Genomic DNA, 23,587 nt, shown 5'->3' on the forward strand with positions numbered 1-23,587 from the left:
TTCAGCTACAGCAGAACACAATGTTTTGGCCAAAACAGAAGATTGTCCCATTTCCTGAGTGTTCACTGACGTGTCCACAGAAGGAGAAGTGAGCCTTCCTCCTAAAGGTTCTGGAGACGCTGATGCATCTCAACCACTGTACCAGACGGGCCACAGTGAAAAAGTGAGCAGAAAGTAGAGCTACAGCCAAAACATTAATGAAATTCAGATTCCTGTTTTTAAACTCCGTTTCATTTCAACAGTTTTACATTGAAACAAGTAAAGCCACTAGAAAATATTCAAACGGTTGTTTGGTACTTTGGAACAGTAAGGAAATGGGAATATAGCCCCAAAACTCCCTAGTCAACAAAATAAATTGCCTTAACCATTAAGTATGAAGGCACTGGCTTAGCACATAGAGTTCTATGAGCATAAAGTTCACTACATTGAGAAATGTGAACCTTCATAAATGAACCTAGTAATACCTCTATTCCAGATTGTAGTAGTCAGAAACAGTGAAACATTCAGGGCTCCAGCAGTGTTCCCAGGCAACAACTCAGTCTGCCAAAGCACCACAGTCTTAAACAAAATTTGGCAACAAAAGGCATTTGAATGTTGGAAGCCACACTATTTGTTTTAAGCTTCACAGTTCAGCGATTTCTGAATGGCAGAAGTTCACAAAAAGTGATGATAAATCTTCCTAAAGCAAATACATGGGAAAATGGAAGGTATTAGATGAAATACATATCCAGCAAATAAGACTTTCAGAGAGATAATTGATGTCCAATGCCACCATGTATAAAAAGCAGCAATAATTTATCTCCCTGTTAAAAGAGAAGCCTAAGGTTCAGCCTCTCTACAGGCACTACTGAGCAGCTCAGAACTCCAGACAGGAATACTAAGACAATCCCTTTGTTAAAGACTGTTTAGAAACCTCTCTGAACTGCATAACGGATTCTTGAAGAAGGGGTGGAAATGGATAGAAAGGCACTTCTCATGCATACACAGGTTCTTACTAGGATATGGCTCTTGTAGAACAGAAGTGAGTACTTAGATTACAAAAACTAGAAAGTAACAGAAATTATTGTTCCCCTTTCCTCGTCTATCTTTGCTGAAGTCCAAACCTTGCCCTAGTAGTTTTGGGCAATAGTTGTAACATACTCAGAAGTGGAAAAGGAAATAATGGGTCAATGATTCACTAGTTTTTATACAAATCTTTACACAGCTATTCTGTGTAAGATAGGCAAGTGCGCTTTTTTTGGCAGCTCTCATTTTGCTGTTTCGAAAATGACATTTTATCCTCTTTGTTCAGACTTAATTATTCACATCTTAACAGAGTAGTCAATATTTATGTAACACAACTTGCACTGTATTCTGATTAATCTTTTTTGCACATGTAGCCTACAGTTATAAATTAAAATCCTAACTCTTGCTTAGTGAGTGTAGAATTAACCCTTGTGGTGACTGAACAGTAATCAAAACCTTGTTTCAAACAAATTCAAATGATCTTACCAACAAATAATCTTTCATATTTCTCAGCATTTTTTTTCAAACACTATAAATTCTTTAAAGAGGCTTTTAAAGCCTTAAATTGTCAAAAGAGTTGCTGTCAGGTATGCTCCTTGGAGATCTAAACCCTTTCTTCTGAGTTTGATACAGAATTTCTTTAGTACTATTGGGTAACTACTTCCCAAGTGTAATACTTTGTATCAAAATGAAATGGCTACTCACAAGAGGACGAAGTTACAGCATACTGACTTGGGCAGGACGTCTGACATGGTCTCCCACAGAATTTTTGTACCTCCTCTGGTATCTTAACTGGTGGATGGGTGGACAACTGGCTGGAATTGTAGTGCTCAGTGTTTTGTACCCTACCAAAAGCCATTAACTAGTGTGTTTTTCCAGGGTCTGTCCTGGCGCCTTGTTGTTTCTAGCGTCTGTGAATAACCCCGGTAGCAGAGAGAGTGCACCCTCATCAGTTCTGTGAGTAACAACAAACCGTGTGGCCTGAGTGGATGGCCTTAGGGGCAGGAGGTGGAGTTCTGCAGGAACAAGTGGGGAAAGGGGCCAAGCAGGATGCTGACAAAATTCAGCAAAGGCAAGTACAAAGTCCTGCACCCAGGACACACCAGCTGCTTCCAGTAGTGGGGACAGACCAGCAAGGCAGAAGCTCTGCCAAAGAAGACTGGAAGAACTGGTCTATAGCTAGCTAGGCACCATCCAGCATGTGGCCATTAACATCCTGAGCCATATTAACAGGACGGTAGCCACTACATCAGTGAAAGCAGTTGTCCCCTTGTATTAGGCACTTCTTAGGCCACATCTGCATACTGTGGCCAGTACTGGCCCTCGAGTACAAAACAGGCATTGATCATTTGGGGCAGGCTTAGAAGGGAATGACCAAGATGATCGGCGGCTGGAGAAGAGACACTACCACAGGCAGATGGAACCATGCTTATTCAGACTGGAGAGAGGGTAGTTCAGGAGTACCTACTAGCAGCCTTCTAGCCCCCACAAGAAGGTTATTGAGAAGGAAGCGACAGGCTCCTTACTAAGATGAGTGGCAAGACTCAGTAAATCAGGCAGTGGAATCTAAGTATTAGTAGAATCAGCTCTCTGAGGTTTTTAAGATCCAACTGGATAAAGCCCTGAGCAAGCCAGTCTGACCTTGCTTTGGTCCACAGATTGGACTGCAGATCTGGATTCCAAACTGGATTAGACTGCGATGTTTGATTTGTTAAACAAGATACCCCATTAATCACGTTTTCTTAAAAAATGCATGAAATACCTATCCAATGAAGTCTAACATAGATACAAAACACAGCTGAAAATTCTCCCTCAAAAAATGTATACCATCAAGAATATTTGAGGAGCATATTTTTAGTTTTGAAATATATGGAATGAAATGTTGTTGAACTGTTTCCTTTAAAGTAGCAAATACAGAGCTCTTTACAAACCAAACATTTAGAGCTGTGATTCTTTATTTAGATTTAAATAGTGTTTTATTACAAAGAGCGCTATAACAGTATCATTTTTGTGGTGTCACTCCTACCTTAATTAACCAGCCTAATGAATTATTCCTCTCAGATGGCTGAGTATAGCAAATTAACACTTAAACATAACATGGGTTGTTCCAAAACTCCAAGTTTCCTAGTTAATGTGTATTCTTCAGACAGAAATTTACTGCCAGTACACCAAGCTTGTTACACTTAAAACCTTATTTATGACAAAGATGAAATGTACCTTATTTATAAAGTAAAAAATCTACTGTTAACATAACTGAAATCCTAACAGTCTCATTCAATAATTATTAATTCAGATGTAATTATTACAGAAATTACATGTTTATGCTGAATTACCATTATTAAGTTGTATTATTTATTATACAAATAATTAATTCCTCCACACACACTTCTTAGTTTCTACCATTCTCCTGGTATTGTGTCACCTCTCTTCCCTCCTTCCCTAGGCCCCAAGGTTATGGTCTCATTCAGGTGAGGGGGGTGGGTTTACAGTGAGTCGTCAGCATCTGGAGTCCCTCACCAGGACGAATGTCATGCTTGTGTTGACAGCTACTCCTTCACCCTTCTGTGGTTCTCTTGGAGTTATTTTTGTATGCTTGCTAACACAACTTTACACCTTGCTTTTTCTTCACTAGTCTGCAGCTCTACCTTACATCTGATTTTACTATATGCAGTACCTGCCACATGTATTAGGTAGTTTCTTTGCCTTTTTTGCTAAACCAGTTGTGTCCAGCTCCAGGTCTGCATTTCAGAAAACAATTAATACAAGAAAAATAAATTAGCCATAGGAAACCTGTCAAAACTGCTCTCACAATTAAAGGAAGCAAAGCAAAGCCGCAAGCAGATCAAAGAACATTCAGGCAAATCTGACAAGCTTCTGTTCTAATGCCTTGGAAACTCAGTACAAGGCTTATGTCCCATTACAAGCAGTGGCAATACTTTATTGCAGTCACAGATTGATAATAATCAAATACAGAATTTCAATTATTTGAAAAACATTTCTGCTGTCCCAGTGGTTCTTTTGAACTGTATTTGGACTTTGTAATTTTAGTCCTATAAAAACCACTCAGCACAGATTGTTTAGACCTCCCTCAAAATACACAAAAATAAGAAAAAACATTAAGTCACAGTAAAAGAGAAGTTACATAGCTGTGTTTCTGAGACTGTGTGAAAACTCTTGGGAGATATGTAAACTAACAGAAATTCAGAAAACAGTGTTATTTTTTTTGATACTTGGAGCCCTCATACATTAGCAAATGGCAGAGATCTTTTGGAAATTTCTGTAATGACTTTTTCTGTATTATCTATTGCAAGTGATTAAAACACCAGCAGACTGTCATGTTCTCCAACCTTTGATTAAATGAAAATTAACATTTCCCCTGAGTATTAAAGGTAAACCAGTAACAGCTTTACATTTTGAGATTAAATTGTAACAGCTGCCCAGATCATGACATGTTATGCATCTGTGGGGTGCCACTCAGTCTCTCTGTGCCACCCCTAGGACGTTGATAAAAAGCTTTTTCCTGACTCCAGAAATCCTTGAACATCTAGGACAACAAGCTACCAGCACTCCCAGGAAAAGAAAATCCCTCTTCTATGTCACTGGGTATTTTTACGACAGACAGAGTTCTTATTACAAGGATACTTACATTATACCAGCAGAGTAGTGTTTTTCAGTCTATCTACCAGTGATTTTTTACAGAAGTATCTTATTTCAGTTACATAAGAAAATTCTGGAGGGGTTTTGGGCAATCAGACTTTTTCAGGTGTTAATTTGATGGCTAGAAGTAGAGGCCATTTTTGGGGAAGAGTGTTTTCCCAATTTTGTTTTCCCATGCCTTGACATAAAGCAAATACTTGCAAATTGTTAACAGATGATAGCAAGTAATTGGAAGTCACAGAAGAAGGACAGGATGGGCAGAACTAAAAATACATGTGTGGGAGAGCAGGGGCGTACACAAAGGAAGAGAAATGAACCACAGCAGAGAGTTCATTTAAAGTAGACATATTTGACTAGATATTTTCAATGCAACTCTAAGATACGGATACAGACAATGCAGTGAAAAATATAGTTCCAGTTGCAGCACCTGAAAGCCTTTTGCACAGCTGTCTTCAAAGAAGAAGACCCTCTTGATTTCAGAGGGAGTGTTCATTCTCTGTCACATCCCATACCGACAGCCTTACAGCAAACTGTTCTTTAACTACTATCCTGTGATTATTCTAAAAGGCCTGTGGATGACTGAAAGGAGACTAAATTGTTCCCTGAAAATAGGAAATGGTAAGTGTCAGATTTCTTTTCCATTAATCATGAAGTTTAGCACTCTTTGTTCTGGAATTCCAAAATACACTCCAAACTCTGAAACCCAAAGGAATTATGCAGAGACTTGATTGAATTTAATTGTTTGTAAGCAGGAAAAGAAACCACTGATTTATCAAGAAAGTTTTAAGAATTTTTGTGAAGGTTGAACATAGATTTACTAGCTCTGAGAAGATATGTACGTTCTTTACCTTCCTCACACACACAGTTTTCTCTTAGTTCTGCTCAGTGCACTACAGAAAAGAATTTCTGCTGGCCAAGGCCCACCCTCTTTTGTCTCATATCCTAGATCAGGGCTGCAACTGGCAACTACTTTCTTACACTCAGAAAGCTACATTTCTTTGATTCCACAAAACTCTCCATAACAAAACTCTCTTTTTCTAAAAAGATGAGAGGTTCATCTGCATACAAATCATTAATAACTCTAGACATTTTTGCCCGTATCTCAGAAATCCTGGGTACTGCTTGTGTGAACTAATGCCGTTTAACTGCTGTCATTTTTTGATCCTAACTTTCCACAAATTTCTCAAACTGCTTCCTTTAAAAAATTTTTTTGGGCTTAGTTTCTGCACAGATGTGGTCTTTTGATTTAGGTGTATAATTCTTCTGGATTTTAATTTTTACCTTAGCACTGGGTCTGGGAAATCCCCAGCATCTGTACAGGCTGGATGTTAAACGGATTAAGTGGAGCAGAAATTTGGGATACTGGTATGTGAAAAATTGGACTTGAGCATATAGAGCAGTGTCCCAGCTGATCAAGGGACATGATTACCCTTTTCTACTCCACACTTGTGAGACCCCACCTGGATTTCTGCATCCAGCTCTGGAGTCCTCACTTCAGGAAATACAAGAGGACACAGTCTTAAGTTGTGCCAGGGGAGATTTAGGTTGGACATTAGGAAGAATTTCTTTACAGAAAGGGTGATTGGACACTGGAATTGGCTGCCCAGGGAAGTGGTGGAGTCACTGTTCCTGGAGGTGTTTAAGGAAAGACTGGATGTGGCACTCAGTGCCATGGTCAAGTTGACAAGGTGATGTTTGGTCATGGGTTGGACTTGATGATCTCAAAGGTCTTTTCCAACCTAATAAATTCTGTGATTCTGACTCTGTGATTCTGTGACATGGACCTGACTAAGCTAGTCTAGATGTGGGCCACAAACATTATCATTGTGCTGGAATAACTTCTCCTTGAGGAAAGGCTGAAAAAGCTGAGATTGTTCAGCCTGGAGAAGAGAGGGCCTTGGTGAGAGCTCATTGCAGTCTTGCAGTATTTAAGGGGGCTTATCACAGAGACAGAGGGAAAAATTTTGCTAAGAAGTAGTGACAGGACAAAGGGCAAGAGTTTTAAACTGAAAAAGGGTAGATTTAAATTAGAGATAAAGAAAAATTTTTCTACAGCAAAGGTGGTGAGGCACTGGCACAAGTTGCCTACAGAAGTTGTGGATGCCCAATGGGGACCTGTAAGTGTTGAAGGCCAGGTTGGATGGGGCTTTCAGCAACCTGGTAGAGTGGAAGGTGTTCCTGCCCAGAGTATGAGGGTTGACTAGATGATATTTAAAGGTCCCTTCCAAACCAAATAATGGTTACTCTGTGATACGAAGCTTGCAGACAGGTTTATCAACATGACAAAAATCCTTATGCATGCTGATCACAAAAGTCAGCAAGCAGCTAACAATAGGTGGTTTACTTCCTCCAGTTTCTGTAAAGTGTGCCTATCATGGATTTAAAAAAAAAGAAAAGTTTTAGTATCTGAAAAACAATTTAGTAAAATAAAAAATGGTTATTGTTTGTAAGGAAAACAGTCTGACTTCTGCTGTACCAAACTGGAAGGTGCTGTTGACTCTCTTGAGGGACAAGGGTCCTTGCAGTGAGAGGGATCTGGATACAGTGGAGCACTGGGCCATCACCAGTGACATGCAAATGACAAGTCAAAAAGCCTCTGCCAGACACGAGGCTAAACTGGGAGAGGGGCAGCTCTGGGGCTGCAGAGAGGGCTCTGGGGGTGCTGGTTGGCAGCAGGCTCCGCAGCAGCCAGCAGCGTGCCCTGGCAGCCAGGAGGGCAGCAAACCCATCCTGGGTGCACCAAACTCGGCGTCACCGCCGTCCAAAGAGGTGACCGGCCCTCCGTGTCCAGCGCTGGGGCAGGGCCTCCCCCTGAGTGCTGGCTGCAGGCCTGGGCTCCACCATTTCAGAATGATGGGAAGGTCCTTGAAGGTGTCTGCAGAAGGCAAGACAGATGGTGGAAGGACTGGACACTGTGAGGAGCTGCTAAGGGCTTTGGGCTTGTCTAGGTTGGAGAAAAGGAGGCTGAGGGGCAACCTCCATGCTCTCTACAGCTTCCTGAGGAGGAGAAGTGGAGATGGAGGTGCTGATCTCTTCTCCCTGGGATCCAGTGATAGATGTGTGGCAATGGTTCAAAGCTGTGCCAGGGGAGGTTTGGATTCACCATCAGGAAGCATTTCTTTATAGAGAGCCTGGTCAAGCCTGATGACACCCTGAGCCTGTCAGTGTGTAAGGGGCATCTGTACAGTGCCCCCAACCTGCTTTACCTTTGGGTCAGTCCTGAAGTGCTCAGGCAGCTGGGCTAAATGATTCTTGTACATCCCTTCCAACTAGACTATTCCATTCTAAGAAACTTCTTTTCCTGGACACGTAAATATAGCCTAACATTCGACATTGTCACACCTCTACTATAATCCACGTTTCTCTTAAAATAAAGAGACTGAAGGCATTAGTCAGTCTCCTCCTTAAGGGCAGGAGGACCCTGTCACTGTCATTAAGCAAACAGGCTGTCCCAAGGACCGAAAGCAGGACTCATTCCACCGCTCAGTTTTCCTTAAGGTAGACAGGGATGAATTACTGAAAAGTACTGCCTAAGGAACGTGATCCCAGAAACTGACTCATTTCGATGTGGGGACAGTACCCTTGTGCAGGCCCCACGTTCCGCTCCGGGCCGTCCTTACCCGCCCGCCGAGCGAGAGCCCGCACCGCCCGGAAGAGCAGCGGGCCGGGCACCGGGCTTCGGTCAGACACATTTCCCGACACTTTCACACTCCTTAAGTTTCAACTAAAAACACGCAGGCTGGGAGAGCAGAGGAAAAGGCAGAAGCTACCACCCCTGTCGCGACAATCAGCCCGAGCCCTCTCACCACGGCCCCGCCGCCGAGCGCTCCCGGCCGCGCCGCGGTCCCGGCAGATGCGAAGCACGGGGGCGGTGCGACCGCTCCCAGAGCCCGCCCGCCCCCTGCCCTTTGCCCCCGCCGCTGTCCCAGCGCTTCCTGTTCCAACCACGTGGGCAGCGGGATGGCGGGCGGCGCGGCGGGCGAGGCGCAGTGCCTCAGCTACACGGGATGCAACTTCCTGCGGCAGCGCCTGGTGCTGGCCACGCTCAGCGGGCGCCCGCTGAAGATCCGCAAGATCCGCGCCAAGGAGGAGGACCCCGGCCTCCGCGGTGAGCGGCGGCACCGGGCGGCCGCGGGGGAGGAGGTCGGGGGGCGGCGGAGCTCCGGTGCCGGCGGAGCTCCGGTGCCGGCTGTGCCTGGGACCTGCTGCCGGGCAGGGCCAACCCCGCAGCGGGAGCTGGGACAGCCCGGGCTCCATCTCGGCGGGTCCCACCGAGGAGGGGGGACCCAGCTGCGTAGCGGTGTCTCCCCGTGGATGGGCTCTCCCCTGGGCGCTCCGCACACCCATCTCCGGTGTAGCTGTCACACGTGGGTCGCGGGGCTTTGGGAGGAGGAGGAGGAGGCCTGGGAGCGGGCAGGGACGGTGAAGGAGGCCAGAGCAGGGGAACTGTCACACACCCGCCGGTCTGTGCCTCGCTGCCCGGCGGGGCGGGGGGGACGGGGCAGGACCGTCCGCGTCCCGCTGATTCGGCTCGGCTCGGCAGCCCTGCCTTCCCCGAGGCCACAACTTTTCTCCGGAGTGGGCCATCAAGGGCCGGTGCGGGCGGCCAGGGCTGTGCTGCCCTGCCGAGCCGTCCCGGTGGGACGGGGCTGGCACTGCCCGTCCGCCTCTCCCGCCCCGCGGGGCAGCGCCGTTCGCTCCGCGCCTGGCGCGGCTCTGACCGGGTCGCTGGGTGTGCGTGAGCCTCGCTCCAGCCCCCGAGCTGGTTCTCGTTCCCGTGACGGTCGCTTCAAAGTCGGGATGGCAGAATTAATTCCCTGGCTCTCGGGCCGTCGTTTCTGCCGCGTGCCTGTGCCCAAGCGTCGTGCGCTCTGTGTGTTTGTGGGAGCTCACGTTCACGCAGTTTTAATGGGTCACATTTTATGCTTTGATTTTTGTCAGGGTTTGCCGAAACAGTAAAGGTGAAAGAGGTGAAATCCATTGATTCTCATTTCTGCAGATTTGTTTCGGGGACACCTTTCTTAGGGAGGACCCTCGTCATTCTTGTACAAAGCCTTTGGCATACCAGGATGAATTCCATCATAAACTGAAGTAAGGAAACAATAGGATAGAGTTTGAGGAAGAAACATTATTGTTCAGTTATTTTTTGGGCAAGGAGCCCTGTTGTGAAGTTCAGAACAGGAGTAGATGCTTCTCTGCCTCCTGAGGAGCCTTCAGTTTGTAGCTAAAAAATCTACTCAGAAACTGCCAAAGCATTCTTGTGTGCTTGACTTAACATTTACCATGACCCAAAATATTTATTATCACCGTGGAGCATTTGGTGGTGGTGAAGTTTGTAGATATTGACATGTTTTTTAAAGAGTATTTGAATTGCCTTTTTAAATTATGGCTTCAAGTGTAAACTGTGACTGTAACAGAAAAATAGTAACAACAAATCCTGATTTATGTTGGCAGTTCAACATGCAGTTCTTTTTTGCTTTTCATTACTGGAGCATTTGTAAACTCTGCTGCTGGTGTTCTTGAAGAGTGAAACGTGTGGTCACAAGGATACACTCTGGAAGATGCTCCAGTGCTGTCATATAAACTTTATAAACATATAAGCTGTCATAGTTTATAAATTGTCATAACAGAGAGCAGAACCAGTATTGGTTCTGAGGCATCAATCATGTTATGCAAATATTGACAATCTGTTAGTTCTGCAGGTAGCTCTGTGGTTTAAATATCTGTTACATCCTACAGTCACATATAGAAAGAAAAATCTGATTACTGTGTAAGAAATAACTTGGGGTTATTGTTAAGGGAGTTTTGCAACCTATAAACAATTATGCAGATGCTGTTGGCTCTTAAAATTACCTGTGTTTTGAATTCTGCATATATTCACCTTTCTTCCTTGATATTGGTCTGTACCATGTGCTGGGGTGCTGGAATACTAGCATATTCCTCCTGGGATGGCTTTTTTTTAGTGTTTGTTGTTGTTTCCTTTTTGGTCTTGGTTGGTTGGTATTTTTTGGTTTTGTTTTTGGTTAAATTTGCTTGTCCTTTCCATTGCCTCTGAGTAAGAGTCCACACAATCCAGAGAAACTGAGGAATTACTTCCGCAGCAACTGCTATAGTATAGTGAACACAGGAAGCAAGAAAAGAGGCAGTGGGAAGACTTATGTTTCTCTAGCCCTAAGTATGTCCATAACTGTTTCGGAAATGGAAAATTTTAGACTCTGCAGACAACTTTGTGGAACAGCTACGCAGCAGCAGCACTTCGCGTCTAAATGTCCCCGTCTTTTAAGCTAACACTTTTACAGAGAATAATGTGAAGCTGTTATTAGCTTGTCATGCTTCAATATGTGGGATCCTGTTTGCTATGATTTGTATGTTTTGCTTTGTACAGAGCAAAATGTAAATTGTCAAAGACTTTATCCTGGGCAAGAGTGATCTCTCAAGCCGCTGTGGTCAGAAACGTCCACTTGTATTATGTGCTGTGTGCCAGGGAGAGGAGTGTGACTAGTCTAGCTGCCTCATCTGAGGGCATCTCAATTGATTTGAGATGCTTATGAGCGTGGAGGCTCACATTAACATCTCTGTTTTTACAGATGCCTTTTCACATGTGGTAGCATTATACCACAACTTGAAGTTTGAGAGTAGCCTTACTGTCGTGGAAGGCAGGAAAGGGCAAAAATACAAGTTAGGTGATGAACTTTTAAGAAACTTTATAATTCTGTCTGTGCTCTTACTCCTTAGATTTTGAAGCAAGTTTTATTCGCCTGATTGACAAAGTGACCAATGGCTCACGGATTGAAATAAACCAAACAGGTAAGATCTTTTTTTTTTTCTGCTTTGGCTGTTCTGGTCTCCAGGATTTATCAGTTTCTGCAGTGGAACCAAAGTCTTGTCTTGACAGAGGTAGGTGTTCAGATATGATTGACTGAGAAGATCAGAAATAACAAAGTTGACAAGTTTACAATAACTGGTCAGATGCAAGAACATCAGTGCTCCACCATAATGCAGAGAGCTAAGGAAACTGTACTGCCTGAGAATTAAAATTAGTATTTTGTTAGGCATGCAGAATTTCATAGTGGGGAAAGGTTCCTCTGTACCAGAATCAATTTTTGTAGAAGAAAAAGAAGATTTACCCTCTACAAAGGCAAACTTCTTAGCCAGACTGCTTGCTTATTTATGCTTAGTAAAGGGTTTGATTAGAGTGAGAAGCATCCCACATAAAAACCTCTCCTGGTCTGAGGTTTTGGGGTTTTTTTTAAGGATTCTAATGATTTTCAGTTGGTTGGTAAAGCAAATGAATTACCATCAAATATGCCAAGACACTAATGACCTGATGGACCTGAAGGTTTAGCTTCTGTGGAGGATAGCAATCGCTTGTATCAGCATCTTGGAGATTGCTAAGAAACCTCTTGGTTTTGGGGGAAGGGAAAGGAGGAAAATGATATGCAGGACAGAGAGACACTCGTGTGTTGACCCATTTATCAGCTGCAGACATGTAGACAGTGTGCTGGAAGTGCTACATCTTCCATATAGTCTTCTGCCTTCGATTTGCCCGCATACATTGTTGCAAAGTGTTTTTATGCTGTAGTAATGGCCGGTGTTGTTACAGTGCCCTCATTTGGTTTGCTCCCCTGGCCTCTTCCCCAGGTACTACCTTGTATTATCAGCCTGGTCTTCTGTATGGAGGCTCGCTGGAACACGACTGCAGCCCCAGTCGTGGTATTGGCTACTATTTGGAGAGTTTGCTCTGCTTGGCACCTTTCATGAAGCACCCACTGAAGATTGTCTTGAGGGGAGTAACAAATGATCAAGTAGATCCTTCGGTAAGTACTAAAGTTTAAGTATCAGAGGAGGATATTTTTTCCCCCTAAAATAACAAGATTAGGAAGAAGTGTCTAAAACATGTCGCGTTTTTATCATCTGTCACACCCAGAAGTATCCATTGTTGCAGCATTAGCAAACTCTCCCAGTCAAAGAAGCACCTCCTAAACTGTATCACACTAAACTTCAGTTTGTAATCGCCCTTATGATTTTCAGTTCTGTACTGCTCCTGTCTTCTCCCCTGCAAACTCCTTTTAAATGCAGTGTGGGGCCCTGCCACACGTGTGGTTCTCCTCTTCTCTTAGGATTTCAGTGGATTATTTCTCTTACCTCACATGTGTATTTACTGTATAAAGAAGAAAGTGTCTTTAAAATTTGAAAAAATGCGAAAAGGAAGGAATCTTTCCTTTCTGTTGGATCTAGACATAGTCATATCACTGCTGCTATCAAGCCTTCTTTCTATTAGAAATAAAAGTCACATGGTGATTAAGAAATTACAGTAACAAAAGTATGTAACTCTCTGGTTCTTCAGAAACATGCCAGAGGTGTGGTAGGTCAAATGGCTATGAAATGCTTGCCTTGATTTCTATTACTGATCTGCAGTCCTTTGTTTTGTACCAGTGTTGTTACAAAAACTAATTGTGGGAGACATTCAGAATGCTGAATAATGATTAGTGGTTATGCTCTTTATATATTTTTCTCCAAAAACTCCAAACATAAACTTGTTTTTAGAGAACAGCATTAGTCTTTCCTTTTTGACTCATGATTGGACATTGTCTGTTTTCCTCTGAGTAGGTTAAGGACACACTGTCATCTGAAAACTTAACCAGTTTAAGTGAATACAAGTACCTGTGAAGTATAACTACAATACTACACGAGCTTCTGAGTCCTGCTAGAATTTATGACTTTTCAGCTGTGCTTCCCTGGTCATTTAAAAAACTCACTTCTCACCTGCGTCTCTGTAAAACATCCATATGAGTCAAAGGATAATCAAAGTGGGTTGTACACAGCACTAAAAGAAAAAAAGGAGGAAGAATTTTTTGCTACCCTTTCAGTCATTGTGATTAAAAGTACTTAATGTAACTGGTAAGTAGTAAGAATCAAAGAAGTCCTTTTTTTTTGACTATTTAATCACAATGGAGAAATTCTTGCATAACCTGGAGATGAAGAGTTGTCCAATTTCATATTGCTTTCAAGGAAGTTCGGACGCTCATCTAAGCAACTGAGTCTTGATTCTGGAAATATCCCCTTTTGGGCATCAGTCACATGGGCCTGAGGTTAAACTATCTTAGTTAAATCGGTGCAAGAATTAAGGCCAGTTTGTGTTTGAAGGGTGCTCACACTTGCGAAAGCTCAGACAAGTGGGTTGGCATACATCAGCTGACTCCAAGCTCCTGACACTAAATGTAAATAAAATGCATGTAAAGAGTTACCTCTTAAGTTCATTGGGCTGTAGTAGCAACTACACAGTAGTTGTTAGTGACAACACAGTAACAACTTCAGTTACTGTGACTCATCTTATACTGTTAACTTTTTAAGTGGTTATCACAGAATACCAGCTCCTAAAATGGGTTTAAACCTGGTTTGTGTCTATTTAACTTGCCTGAGTAAACATTAATCCTGGTGCATACCAGTAAGGACTTTAAGGACTTTTACAAGTTGTTTTGTATAGAATGTGGCTCTGCTGGTTGCTGAGACTAAAAGCACAAATTTAAGTGCTACACTAATTGATTTGTATGCTTAAGTAAATGGAAACTGGGTTTTAATTTGATTTGGGCTTTTATTTTTCAGTCGACAGAGGGTGTTTATAAACTGGGTGAACAATTGTTACCTATGCTTGCCCAAAAAGGGATGCTTAAATTTGTTTATCCATCTGTATGCTTTCTGCTTTCCAAGGAGAAGATGGAAAGGCAAACCAATGTGACTACATTGTGGGAGTTTAAAATGAGCTAGGTGTTTTCCCTGCTGCTTTTCATGTAAGAACATCTCTATTTCAACTTGGTGGGTTGTACTGGATTTGCATGGCCAGGTTTTGTTAGCTGGGATGCTACAGAGGTGGCTTCTGTAAGAAGCTGACAGAAGCTTCCCCCTCATCCAACAGAGGCCAGGTCAGCTGGCTCCAAGACAGACCCACTGCTGGCCAAGGCTGAGCCCACCAGTGATAGTGGTAGCACTGCTGGGGTAATAGCTTTAAGGAGGAAGAGTGGGGGGGTGGAACTGTGGAACCTGCTGCTGGAAAGAAGAGTGAGAATATGTGAGAGAAACAGCCCTGCAGACAGCAGGGTCAGTGAAAAATGGGATGTGTTCCATGTGCTGGAGCAGAGATTCTCCTGGAGCCCATAATGAAGACCATGGTGAGGCAGCTGTCCTCCTGCAATCCATAAATGTTGACGTTGGAACATATATCCACCTGCAGCCTGTGCAGAACCCCATGCTGGAGCAGGTGGATGCCTGAATGTGGCTGTGAACCCATGGGAAGCCTGCACTGGAGCAGGGTCCCAGCAGAACCTGCAGGCCCATGGAGAGGGGAGCCCATGCTGGAGCAGGTTTGCTGGCAGGACTTGTGAACCCATGGGGAAGTGGAGCAGTTTATGAAGAGCTGTAGCCAGTGGGAGGCATCACTGAGGCAGATATCAGGAATATGTGTGCATTCCAGAGGAGTGTGACCTTTCTCTCAAGTGAACAGTCGGCTGACCCACTGGGCTTTTTGAAGTCCACTCTCAGCACTGAGATCTTGGCTTTTACACAGCCTCAAAAGTATTTGTGGGATGTGATTGCTGTGTGGTTTGAGGTTGCTCTTTACCAGACACCTCCTTGTCAGGTGAATGCAAGGGAATATTGTGGATCTCCTGCTGTGAGGAGAGTAGAAGAGGTCCAGGTGAGAGGAAGAGTGCTTCTGAAGGACATCTTGTGGAAGGAAAGACTTAGCTGAGTTCAGTGAGGCACAGGTCAGGCTGGGTTCCTGGAGTATGAGTGTGTGTTTACTTTAGTGCTTGTTTACATACATTAATAGCCCACCAATAGGGTGCAATGGAAAGCTCTTTGACAACTGGCATAAGTCCAAAAGAATACTGTGGCCACTGAACATGCACTTGTTCCAAGCGGGACTGTGGTGACATTACTACTAATAATATTATACACATTACTGGGAGTATTATTAGACAGAACAGATTGGCCTGAGAAGTTGTGGATGCCACAACCCTGGCAGTGTTCAAAACTAGGTTGGATGGGGACATGGTCTAGTGAAGGTGTCCCTGCCCTAGGCAGGGGCATGTGGGACTAGATGATCTTTAAAGTCCCTTCCAACCCCAAAGCATTCCATGATTCTATGATAATATTGCACAGTATTATTACTGTGTGAGTGACACTCCTAAATGGGTGAGAGAAATACTACTTTGCTCATGCTTGTCAGGAAGAGATAAGCCTTTGGAATACCAGCCTGAACTGTTCATTGGCATCCTACACTTGCATTATGTTCTCCTGGGCAGTCACTGGTGAGATCTGACCCTGGGTAGCTTGTGGAACCAACCATGTAGGAACTGGGTTGAGGCACTTAAAAGTTTCTCTGTGTAGTGATTATGTATGCAGGGGGTGTCTCTGTAAAGTGTGTTTTTGAAGGAAATGGAGGTGGCACGCAAATGATAGCTCCTATTTTCCTTTCTGTCTCTATGTATTGTTATTCTGGCATTTAGATACAGCTGCAGTAACCTGTTTTAGAATAACTGTTCTTAATGTTTGTGTTTCCAAGTGTTGAAAGTTTTTTACGGCTATGCCATGGGGCTTTGAGTTCAAATGACTGTCATGCTGACATGAGACTAGCGTATGAAGTTTTAGCTTAGGAGCAGTAATCTTCAATCTTAATCAAAATTCAACAGTTGTCCGTAGAAAACAAGTTTTTCCTACTGAGTTTTCTTCTCCCTTCTTTTCTTTTTTCCTTGTGAAACTCTGTTGTTTCTCTTCCCCCTTGTCCCAATGTAGGCCCTTTTTCATGAAACATAACACTTAGTATGGTGGGGCTCACTGATCTGTGCAATGAAAATGGATATGCGGGCCAACCGATGCTTTTCCCTTTCTTAGGTAGCCATGTGCTGTAGTGCTATCTGGGTTTTTTGTTGGTTTGGGGTTTTTTTAACATCTTTGCACTGGATAAGGGATTCTAAAAGTTACTTTTCTTCCTTTTTCTTAGCTGTTGTAGATTTCTTTAAAGGGAAGTGATTTGCATTTACACAGCTTTGTGAATAAGCAGTATCTATGGGATTTAGCATGTTGTCATTTGTGGTGAGGTATACCCTCAGTTTTACAATCCATCTGTTTTGCTGCAACTTGATGTTATGTTGTCTGTTCTGGAAATGGAAAACTGCCCTCCAAGGGGAGCTGAAGGATGGGGTTTATGGCTGAGGATAGGCAAAAGGCTAGAAAAATGGGTTTACAATTCAGTTGAGCTGCTGTTTTGTGATTTTTGGTGAAATATTTCACATCCTGCCCAACTCCCCACTTGTCTGTGAGGCAGAACAGCCTTTTCCTGTTCTTCAAATACTTCTGGTTGCCTCCTCTATTTAGGCTGCAAAATTGGAACAGTCAGTCTTATTATTTGTCTGTGTGGTACCTATAAGTATTATGCCTGGAATTTGAGGACTGAAAACTGTGACAAGTCTTGAAGTTTTTTGAGTTCTTAACCTACACAGTAAAGCTTTTCTTTTTTACTGGTATGTTTTGTTTCATAAGAAGGAGGCAGAAATGTTGTGTAATTTTAATTTGAACCAGATCGCTTGTTAAAACTTCTGCCAGTGGTATTCACATGCTTGTGCACATGAATGTTAGTAAAGGCTTTGCTCCAAAAGTCAAATTTGTATGGTTAATGAATACCAGTGAAGGGCCAAATCAAGGTGGCCTGGCTGTAAAACACCATAAACTTTGTAAGTATAAAAAGTTAAGCATTAGCTTACAAGTTTGTTTTTTTAAAATGAAGACATTCAGATACTGATACTACCATTAAAAACACCACCAGCTGCCTCTCTGTAAGAAAGGAAGTATGTTGTTCAGCAGGATTTGAAGAACAAGAGCTGCAAGATACACTCATAGTTCCTCAGGTACCTCTAACAGAATGTTCACACATTTGTGCTACTATTATGTCAGTGGCTTGCACTCTCTTCAAAGCAGACAAAAGGAAGCTCAAGAATTGTGAATTCTGGCTGAAGGCATGGAAAAAAGGGTGCTTTTTATCTGCCTCCTCAAATACTGTCTACGTCATGACTGTTTCCTTCATCTGTGTTTAGTTTCTTTTTGGTCATGCTGTCCTGATCCTGTCTATCCACAGCTGTTTGTCTTGGGTAACTCCCTGTGCTGTTGCACAGCTAAATAATTTTTATCACTTTTGGCAAAGCTACTGAAGTTTTAGAAGAGGGAAGAAGAGGGCAGTCCCTGTAGTCTTAGGAATTAGGAAGAGCAATGGCAAGGATAATTCTATTCAGACCTAGAACTGGTGAGCACCTGGCTTAAAAGGGAGTACATTGATTATGTGTTGCCCACTTCAGACTCTTTTAAATGCTTCAATAGAAGCTACCTATAAGCGTCTGTTTCTTAGAAACAGGTAAAAAGAAGTTGTTAACAGAAGATTGAACTTTCTGCCAAATCAATGGCCTGCTCTTGCAATGATGTTTGAAAAAATGCAGTGGTTCTTGCATTAATTTATTTAGCTATAGGAATTTTGTAGTAATAACAGAAGAATATTATTTTCTCAATAATAGAAATATTCAGAGAAATGTTTCAATGTTCAGAGAAACAAGTAAGCTGTTTTACATAATGGCATTCAAAATCAGGCTGAGGAAGAAAGCCAGAATAGGAAATTCCATCTGCCAGTAATTTGTTCTAGGAAATTGTTTTAGTAATGATGTACTGTGGTAGTCTAACTAGATGAAGCTCTCTGTGCTGCATTCCTATGTCTTCCCATAAAATACCTTCTATGAAGAAGCCTTGTCTTTATTAGTTACCTCATAATTTAGTAATTTTTAAAATTACTGACTAACCTAGCATCCAATAGAGAGTCTGTTTACTAAATTCTGTGTTCCATAGGTTGATGTCCTTAAGGCAACAGCTCTACCCCTTCTGAAGAAGTTTGGAATTGATGGTGAAAGTCTGGATATCAAGGTAAGACAGTTTGCTCCTTTCTTTTCAAGCATGTGTTGAAATGATACTCCTGAAGTAGTTCAAAGGGCTATGTGCTTGCTGTGGATTTCTGTCTCTAACAACAGATAATTAGTTGTGGCTATGAGCCACACAGTGATAGAGAGGGTAAGGAGAAAGTAGTGACTTTTCTTAGTCTCCAAAGAAGACTAAGAAACCTTTTGCTTTTTGGTGCTTTTCAGTTCATTTATTATCTTTTTATTTCTACTTGTTCATTCTGCCCCATGCTTGGGGCTAGGGAGTAAAAATAGACTTGTTAACCTTTTTCACCTGTAGGAGGGCTAGATCTGTATTTGGGTAGTTGAGGTTTGCTTCCAGTTTGGAAAATACAGCAAAGAAGCTTTTCTTAAAGACTACAGTCTTCAGAGGCCCAGTAAATCCGGATCTAAAACAATGTTCAGGTTTGTTCTAGATTGGAGAAATGTGTGAAGGGCCTGGCTGCACTACTGGGGCCTGCTGGCGCCATGCTCTGCAAAACTTCACCCTGGGGTGCTTCCCCCCACCCTGCCCATAGCCCAAGTGCCCGTGTCATTGTCCTGACACTGTCAGCCTCTACTCCTGTGACCCTGCAGCAGGGCCGGCCTCCAGCTCCCCACAGCCCTGCCCTGTCTGGCTGTGGGCCTCCTTACCCAGACCCACTCACTGGCCCATGTCTCAGCTCCACCCTTGGCTTGGAATGGTGGGACTGGGTCAGGCTAGACAGACCTGTTAGTGGGAATGATTTCATTCTAGTCCCTCACATACATAATAGGGTGAGTTGGAAGGGACCTGTAAGGATCATCAGGTCCAACTCTTAAGTGTATGGCTCATATGGGGATCAAAGCCACGACCTTGGCATTATCAACACCATGCTCTAACCAACTGAGCTCAAATCAAGTAGTTCTAGTCTCCTCAGCAGCAAGGTGCAGATTTGCTATAGAGACAAGTCTCAAGCCAAGGTTGTTTCGGTAAAGATGTTTTTGTTTGGTTTTGCACTGTTTCCTTTTGAGAAGCCATGCCTTCCTATATGTGAGAGTGAAAAGGAAATCAATGCCTGCTTTTAGTTGTGGTGAGAAATCCGTTTCTGCCTATAGGATGTAGTTTTCTTGCCTGTATTCACATAATGTCCCTACAATGTCCCTACTTAAAACATTTTGTATTGTGGATACAAAAATGCTGCTAGCAAGGATTTTCTTGCTCTTTTCTAAGTCCGTGAGAGACTTTTCTCTCTCACAGAAGAGGTAGCATAGTTATGTAAACAACCAAACACCTGCATCCTTGAAAAGTCTTGTTTGTGGTATAGTAGAAAAATATTTTGACAATGGGCTTTTGACAAAGGACTTTAGCCAATCACCCCAAGGGGTGGCTGATCCTTTGTCCAATTAGACTATGAAGAAAAAAGTCTATAAAAGAGTTTGTAAAATTATTAAATAAATCAATCTTGCTGCACAATTCCTGCCTGCTGGATCTTCTCTCTTCCTCCCTATGGCTGCAGGACATGGTAATATACCCTAGGGCAATTTTTTTTTTTTAATATTGTACTACGCGAAATAAAGGTGTAATTTTGGGGTGTGTAGGTACATAACTTATACTACTTAATAACCTGTTTTTTTCCTCTGTTATTTGTTCTAGATCAACCGAAGAGGAATGCCTCCCAAAGGGGGTGGAGAGATACTGTTTGCTTGCCCAGTGAGAAAAGTCTTGCAGCCTGTTCAGTTCACAGACCCTGGAAAAATCAAGCGCATCAGGGGAACTGCGTATCCTTCTTGCTTGTTAGTCAGTTTTTCTACTTTTAAATGAATTTGCTTATTAAAAAAATGTCCCCTAACTTGCAAGTCACAGAAGTGCACCCATGTTGCTGAGCATGTATCTGGGTAACACAGGGTAGCATTACATGGAGGGGTCATACAACTGGATTTCAGAACCATTTCTCAAAACTGCTGTGTTCAAAACATTGCTGTTCAAAAATATCTGTAAGCAAGTAAATAAATTTAAAACTGATTAGCAGTATTTAAAATCTTTCAATAGCAAGAAAAAGTTAAAATACCTTCACATAATGTAGCAGCACTAAAAGAAATTGTACCTTGTGTGTAAATTCAGTAGTAACAAATGTAGTTTAGTTGTGCATTGAGTAGGTGACATCTTGGCAGTTAATAGTTTAGCAGAAGCTGGATGGGAGCTTAAATCTTAGTTCAGTTTACACCTTGCAGCACACACTGAGCTTTTTGGTGTGTTTTGAAAGAAAGTTCTTTGTCTCTTTGCCTTTGGTAGTACCATTGCCGATGGAAGAGGAGAAGGTTTTTCTTCCACGTGAAGATAAGGGCACAAAATACTGTTGTGAACTCCTCACTTTTTCAAACAACTGCAAATCTAGTCAGTTTTGGATGGTTTGTTTCTTTTGGGTTTTATTTTTCTCTTGTGGCCTTTGAATGGTATCTGTCATGAATCTGCTGTCATTTTAGGAAGAAGGTAGAAATCCCTTACACAAAACTGTTTTAAACAGTGGCCAACAAGTAATTTAATTTGTGATTGGGAGTCCTAAACATGATCTGGCATTGATTACTCAAAAGGAAAGCAGGAATGAGGTCAAATTTTGTGCCAGAGGTGTAGATTTGCAGCCTGTTTCTTCTTTTACTTTATGACACACTGTCACAACTGTGTATTTAAATGAAAAGACTGTAGAAAGCACTTATGTGCATATGGTTCTCTAAGTACAGGAACATGCACAGGAGCCCATGAATAGATGTATAAAACACATTTTCTGAAATAATGCACTGGGGTGTCTTCACTTTTGTCAGTCTCTGCTTTCAATTTCTCTGTGACCACAATGGATTTCTTAGCTCAGAAACGTAGATACTCTGTCCGGGTGTCACCACAGATGGCAAACAGAATGGTGGAATCTGCAAGGGGCATCCTGAATAAATTCCTCCCAGACATCTATATCTACACAGATCATATGAAGGGGGTCAGCTCTGGAAAGTGAGTATCCAGAATTTACAGGAAACAGACACGTAATTCTGCATTTGTTCATCTGCTAGGGTGTCCTGATCTAATTTTACTGAGTTTTAGATCACAATCTTCTATTTTGTAGACTTGAAATAAATATTTCTCACAAGGAAAAAAAAGGGTGAATCACTAGATACATTTGTTTTATTTATATAACAGGGATAGAAGTGTGTTTTCTTAAACAAGGAATGCAATATATAATTACTGCCACTAGAGCCAAATTGAGCTCCCTTCATATTTAAATCTGTTGCTTTGAAGAGAGATTAAGATCAAAGGTGCCATGGTATGTTGAGGAAACCAACACTCAAAGCTGACTGTACACCTTCTGATGGAAATGGTAATATTAAGGATGGGACTGAGGTGTCTTAAGGAAGTGTTAAAGCAGTATGGGTTGTCCTCTGCTGAATGACTGAAGGAGTGTCTTCTCACTAGTGAGGACTGAAAAATTAATTTACTGTACTTCCACTGATTTTGTTTTCTGGCAGAAGACAGAAGTGATGGATGCGGTTCAGACAATTTTGCTGGTGTCTGTCATCTCTGTTGTCCTCCTGTCATTCTTCCTTGAGGTTAAAAGATTCTGGATAACTCATTTGTTTGCATTCTGTCTGTATGCTCAAATGCAGGCATGCATGTTTTCTTTCACTGTTTCTGCTTTTTGAAATAGTTCCTTAAAATTTGTTAGATTCAAAAGTTTACAAACCTAGGAATTGTTAAATATTTTTTAGTATTTTTTGTCTTTTCCAATCCTTCATCATATTTAATATCCCAGGTTTGTAACTTTAATGGCTCCAGACTGTTTAATAGGATCAGAATTGCAAAAATTTTTCTGGGAGCTGCGTGGTTTTGGGGTCTCAATTTTTTGTTCATCTGTTTATAAAATTTAAAAAGTCAAATGAATTGGGACAGCAACATTATTTTTACTACATGTAGCTCATGAAGAGGGATAAACAACAGCTTGGGAAGAGGAACTGAATCCATTTCAATGTGGCTGGATTTCTGATGCTACTGTGTTGTGACATTCATCTTAAGTATGAGTCCAGTATGACAGATTGGTCTAATCTTGCTAAATATTGAAGTTTAAGGGGAAAGAGCTGAAGAATTAACGAAGGGTCATTTTGGTTTTGAATGTCACAGAGAAGAAACACCAGATGCCTTTGAAATGTTTATCAAACACAAATTAAATAAATGTGAAAGATACCCTCCTTTATTAAAAAAAAAAATAGCATTTCTGAGATGGATGGCTTTTTATTTTCTTTTTAGTTTTTCCTGTTTGAAGAGTTTGGCCCAGGAAAAGCCAGCATAGAGGGCTTTGTGGCAAGTGGTACTGGGTTCGACTTTTAAATACTGCTGTTAATTTTCTTTTTCCAGAGTGAATCTATTGTATCAACCAGGGCGTTTGTCATCCTATAGGAGGAGCTGTATATGACTTGAAGTTCTTGGCTCATTACTCCAGTTTCATCCTTAAATCAAGTGCACTTTTTCTCTTTCTTTCAGATCACCAGGTTTTGGCATGTGCCTTACTGCAGAAACCATCAATGGCACTATTCTCAGTGCTGAGCTAGCCTCAAACCCTCAGGGCCAGGGAGCAGCTGTGCTTCCTGAGGAACTGGGCCAGAATTGTGCTAAGCTGCTGCTTGAGGAGGTCTACAGAGTAAGTGGCCAATGTGTTTTGTGTATGTAGATGTAAGGGAAGGAGGTGATAAAATTGGTAAAGGGATAGGTGGTTTGGTGGTACCCTCAGACACCCTCAGATCCAAAGAGACAAATGATCTGAAGCTGCCAGTGTCTTCATCCAGGTAAAAAGCAGTTCTGAATGGTTCCTTTAACAGTGTAATGACTTACTGGGGTAAGTTATTTCCAGTGTCTAATATGGGTTATTATGAAACATGGGGCTGGCAAATTCTTCTTCTGTTGCTTTTTGTCTGCAATGGAATTCAGTTAG

The 23,587-nt window shown here is 42.3% G+C and overlaps 1 protein-coding gene across 4 annotated transcripts in view; it reads left to right on the forward strand.

Annotated features, from left to right (window-relative positions):
* Positions 1-8,606: 8,606 nt before the first annotated feature.
* The window catches only part of RCL1 (RNA terminal phosphate cyclase like 1), a 30,903-nt gene continuing 15,922 nt past the window's right edge, over positions 8,607-23,587 (forward strand). Inside the window, exons 1-7 of one of the 4 annotated variants that reach the window (XM_069001721.1) lie at positions 8,607-8,770; positions 11,398-11,469; positions 12,304-12,479; positions 18,550-18,624; positions 20,272-20,396; positions 21,493-21,618; positions 23,140-23,296. In XM_069001721.1, the coding sequence (XP_068857822.1) occupies positions 8,623-8,770; positions 11,398-11,469; positions 12,304-12,479; positions 18,550-18,624; positions 20,272-20,396; positions 21,493-21,618; positions 23,140-23,296 (879 nt within the window). In that variant the 5' untranslated portion in view covers positions 8,607-8,622. Of the gene's footprint in view, positions 8,771-11,397; positions 11,470-12,303; positions 12,480-13,353; positions 13,564-17,470; positions 17,568-18,549; positions 18,625-20,091; positions 20,141-20,271; positions 20,397-21,492; positions 21,619-23,139; positions 23,297-23,587 lie in introns of those variants that run through there. The other 3 variants (XM_069001724.1, XM_069001723.1, XM_069001722.1) reach the window with 3 other exon arrangements.

The sequence above is a fragment of the Aphelocoma coerulescens genome, assembly GCF_041296385.1.
Source record: "Aphelocoma coerulescens isolate FSJ_1873_10779 chromosome Z unlocalized genomic scaffold, UR_Acoe_1.0 ChrZ, whole genome shotgun sequence".
In the NCBI taxonomy this organism is placed as follows: domain Eukaryota; kingdom Metazoa; phylum Chordata; class Aves; order Passeriformes; family Corvidae; genus Aphelocoma; species Aphelocoma coerulescens.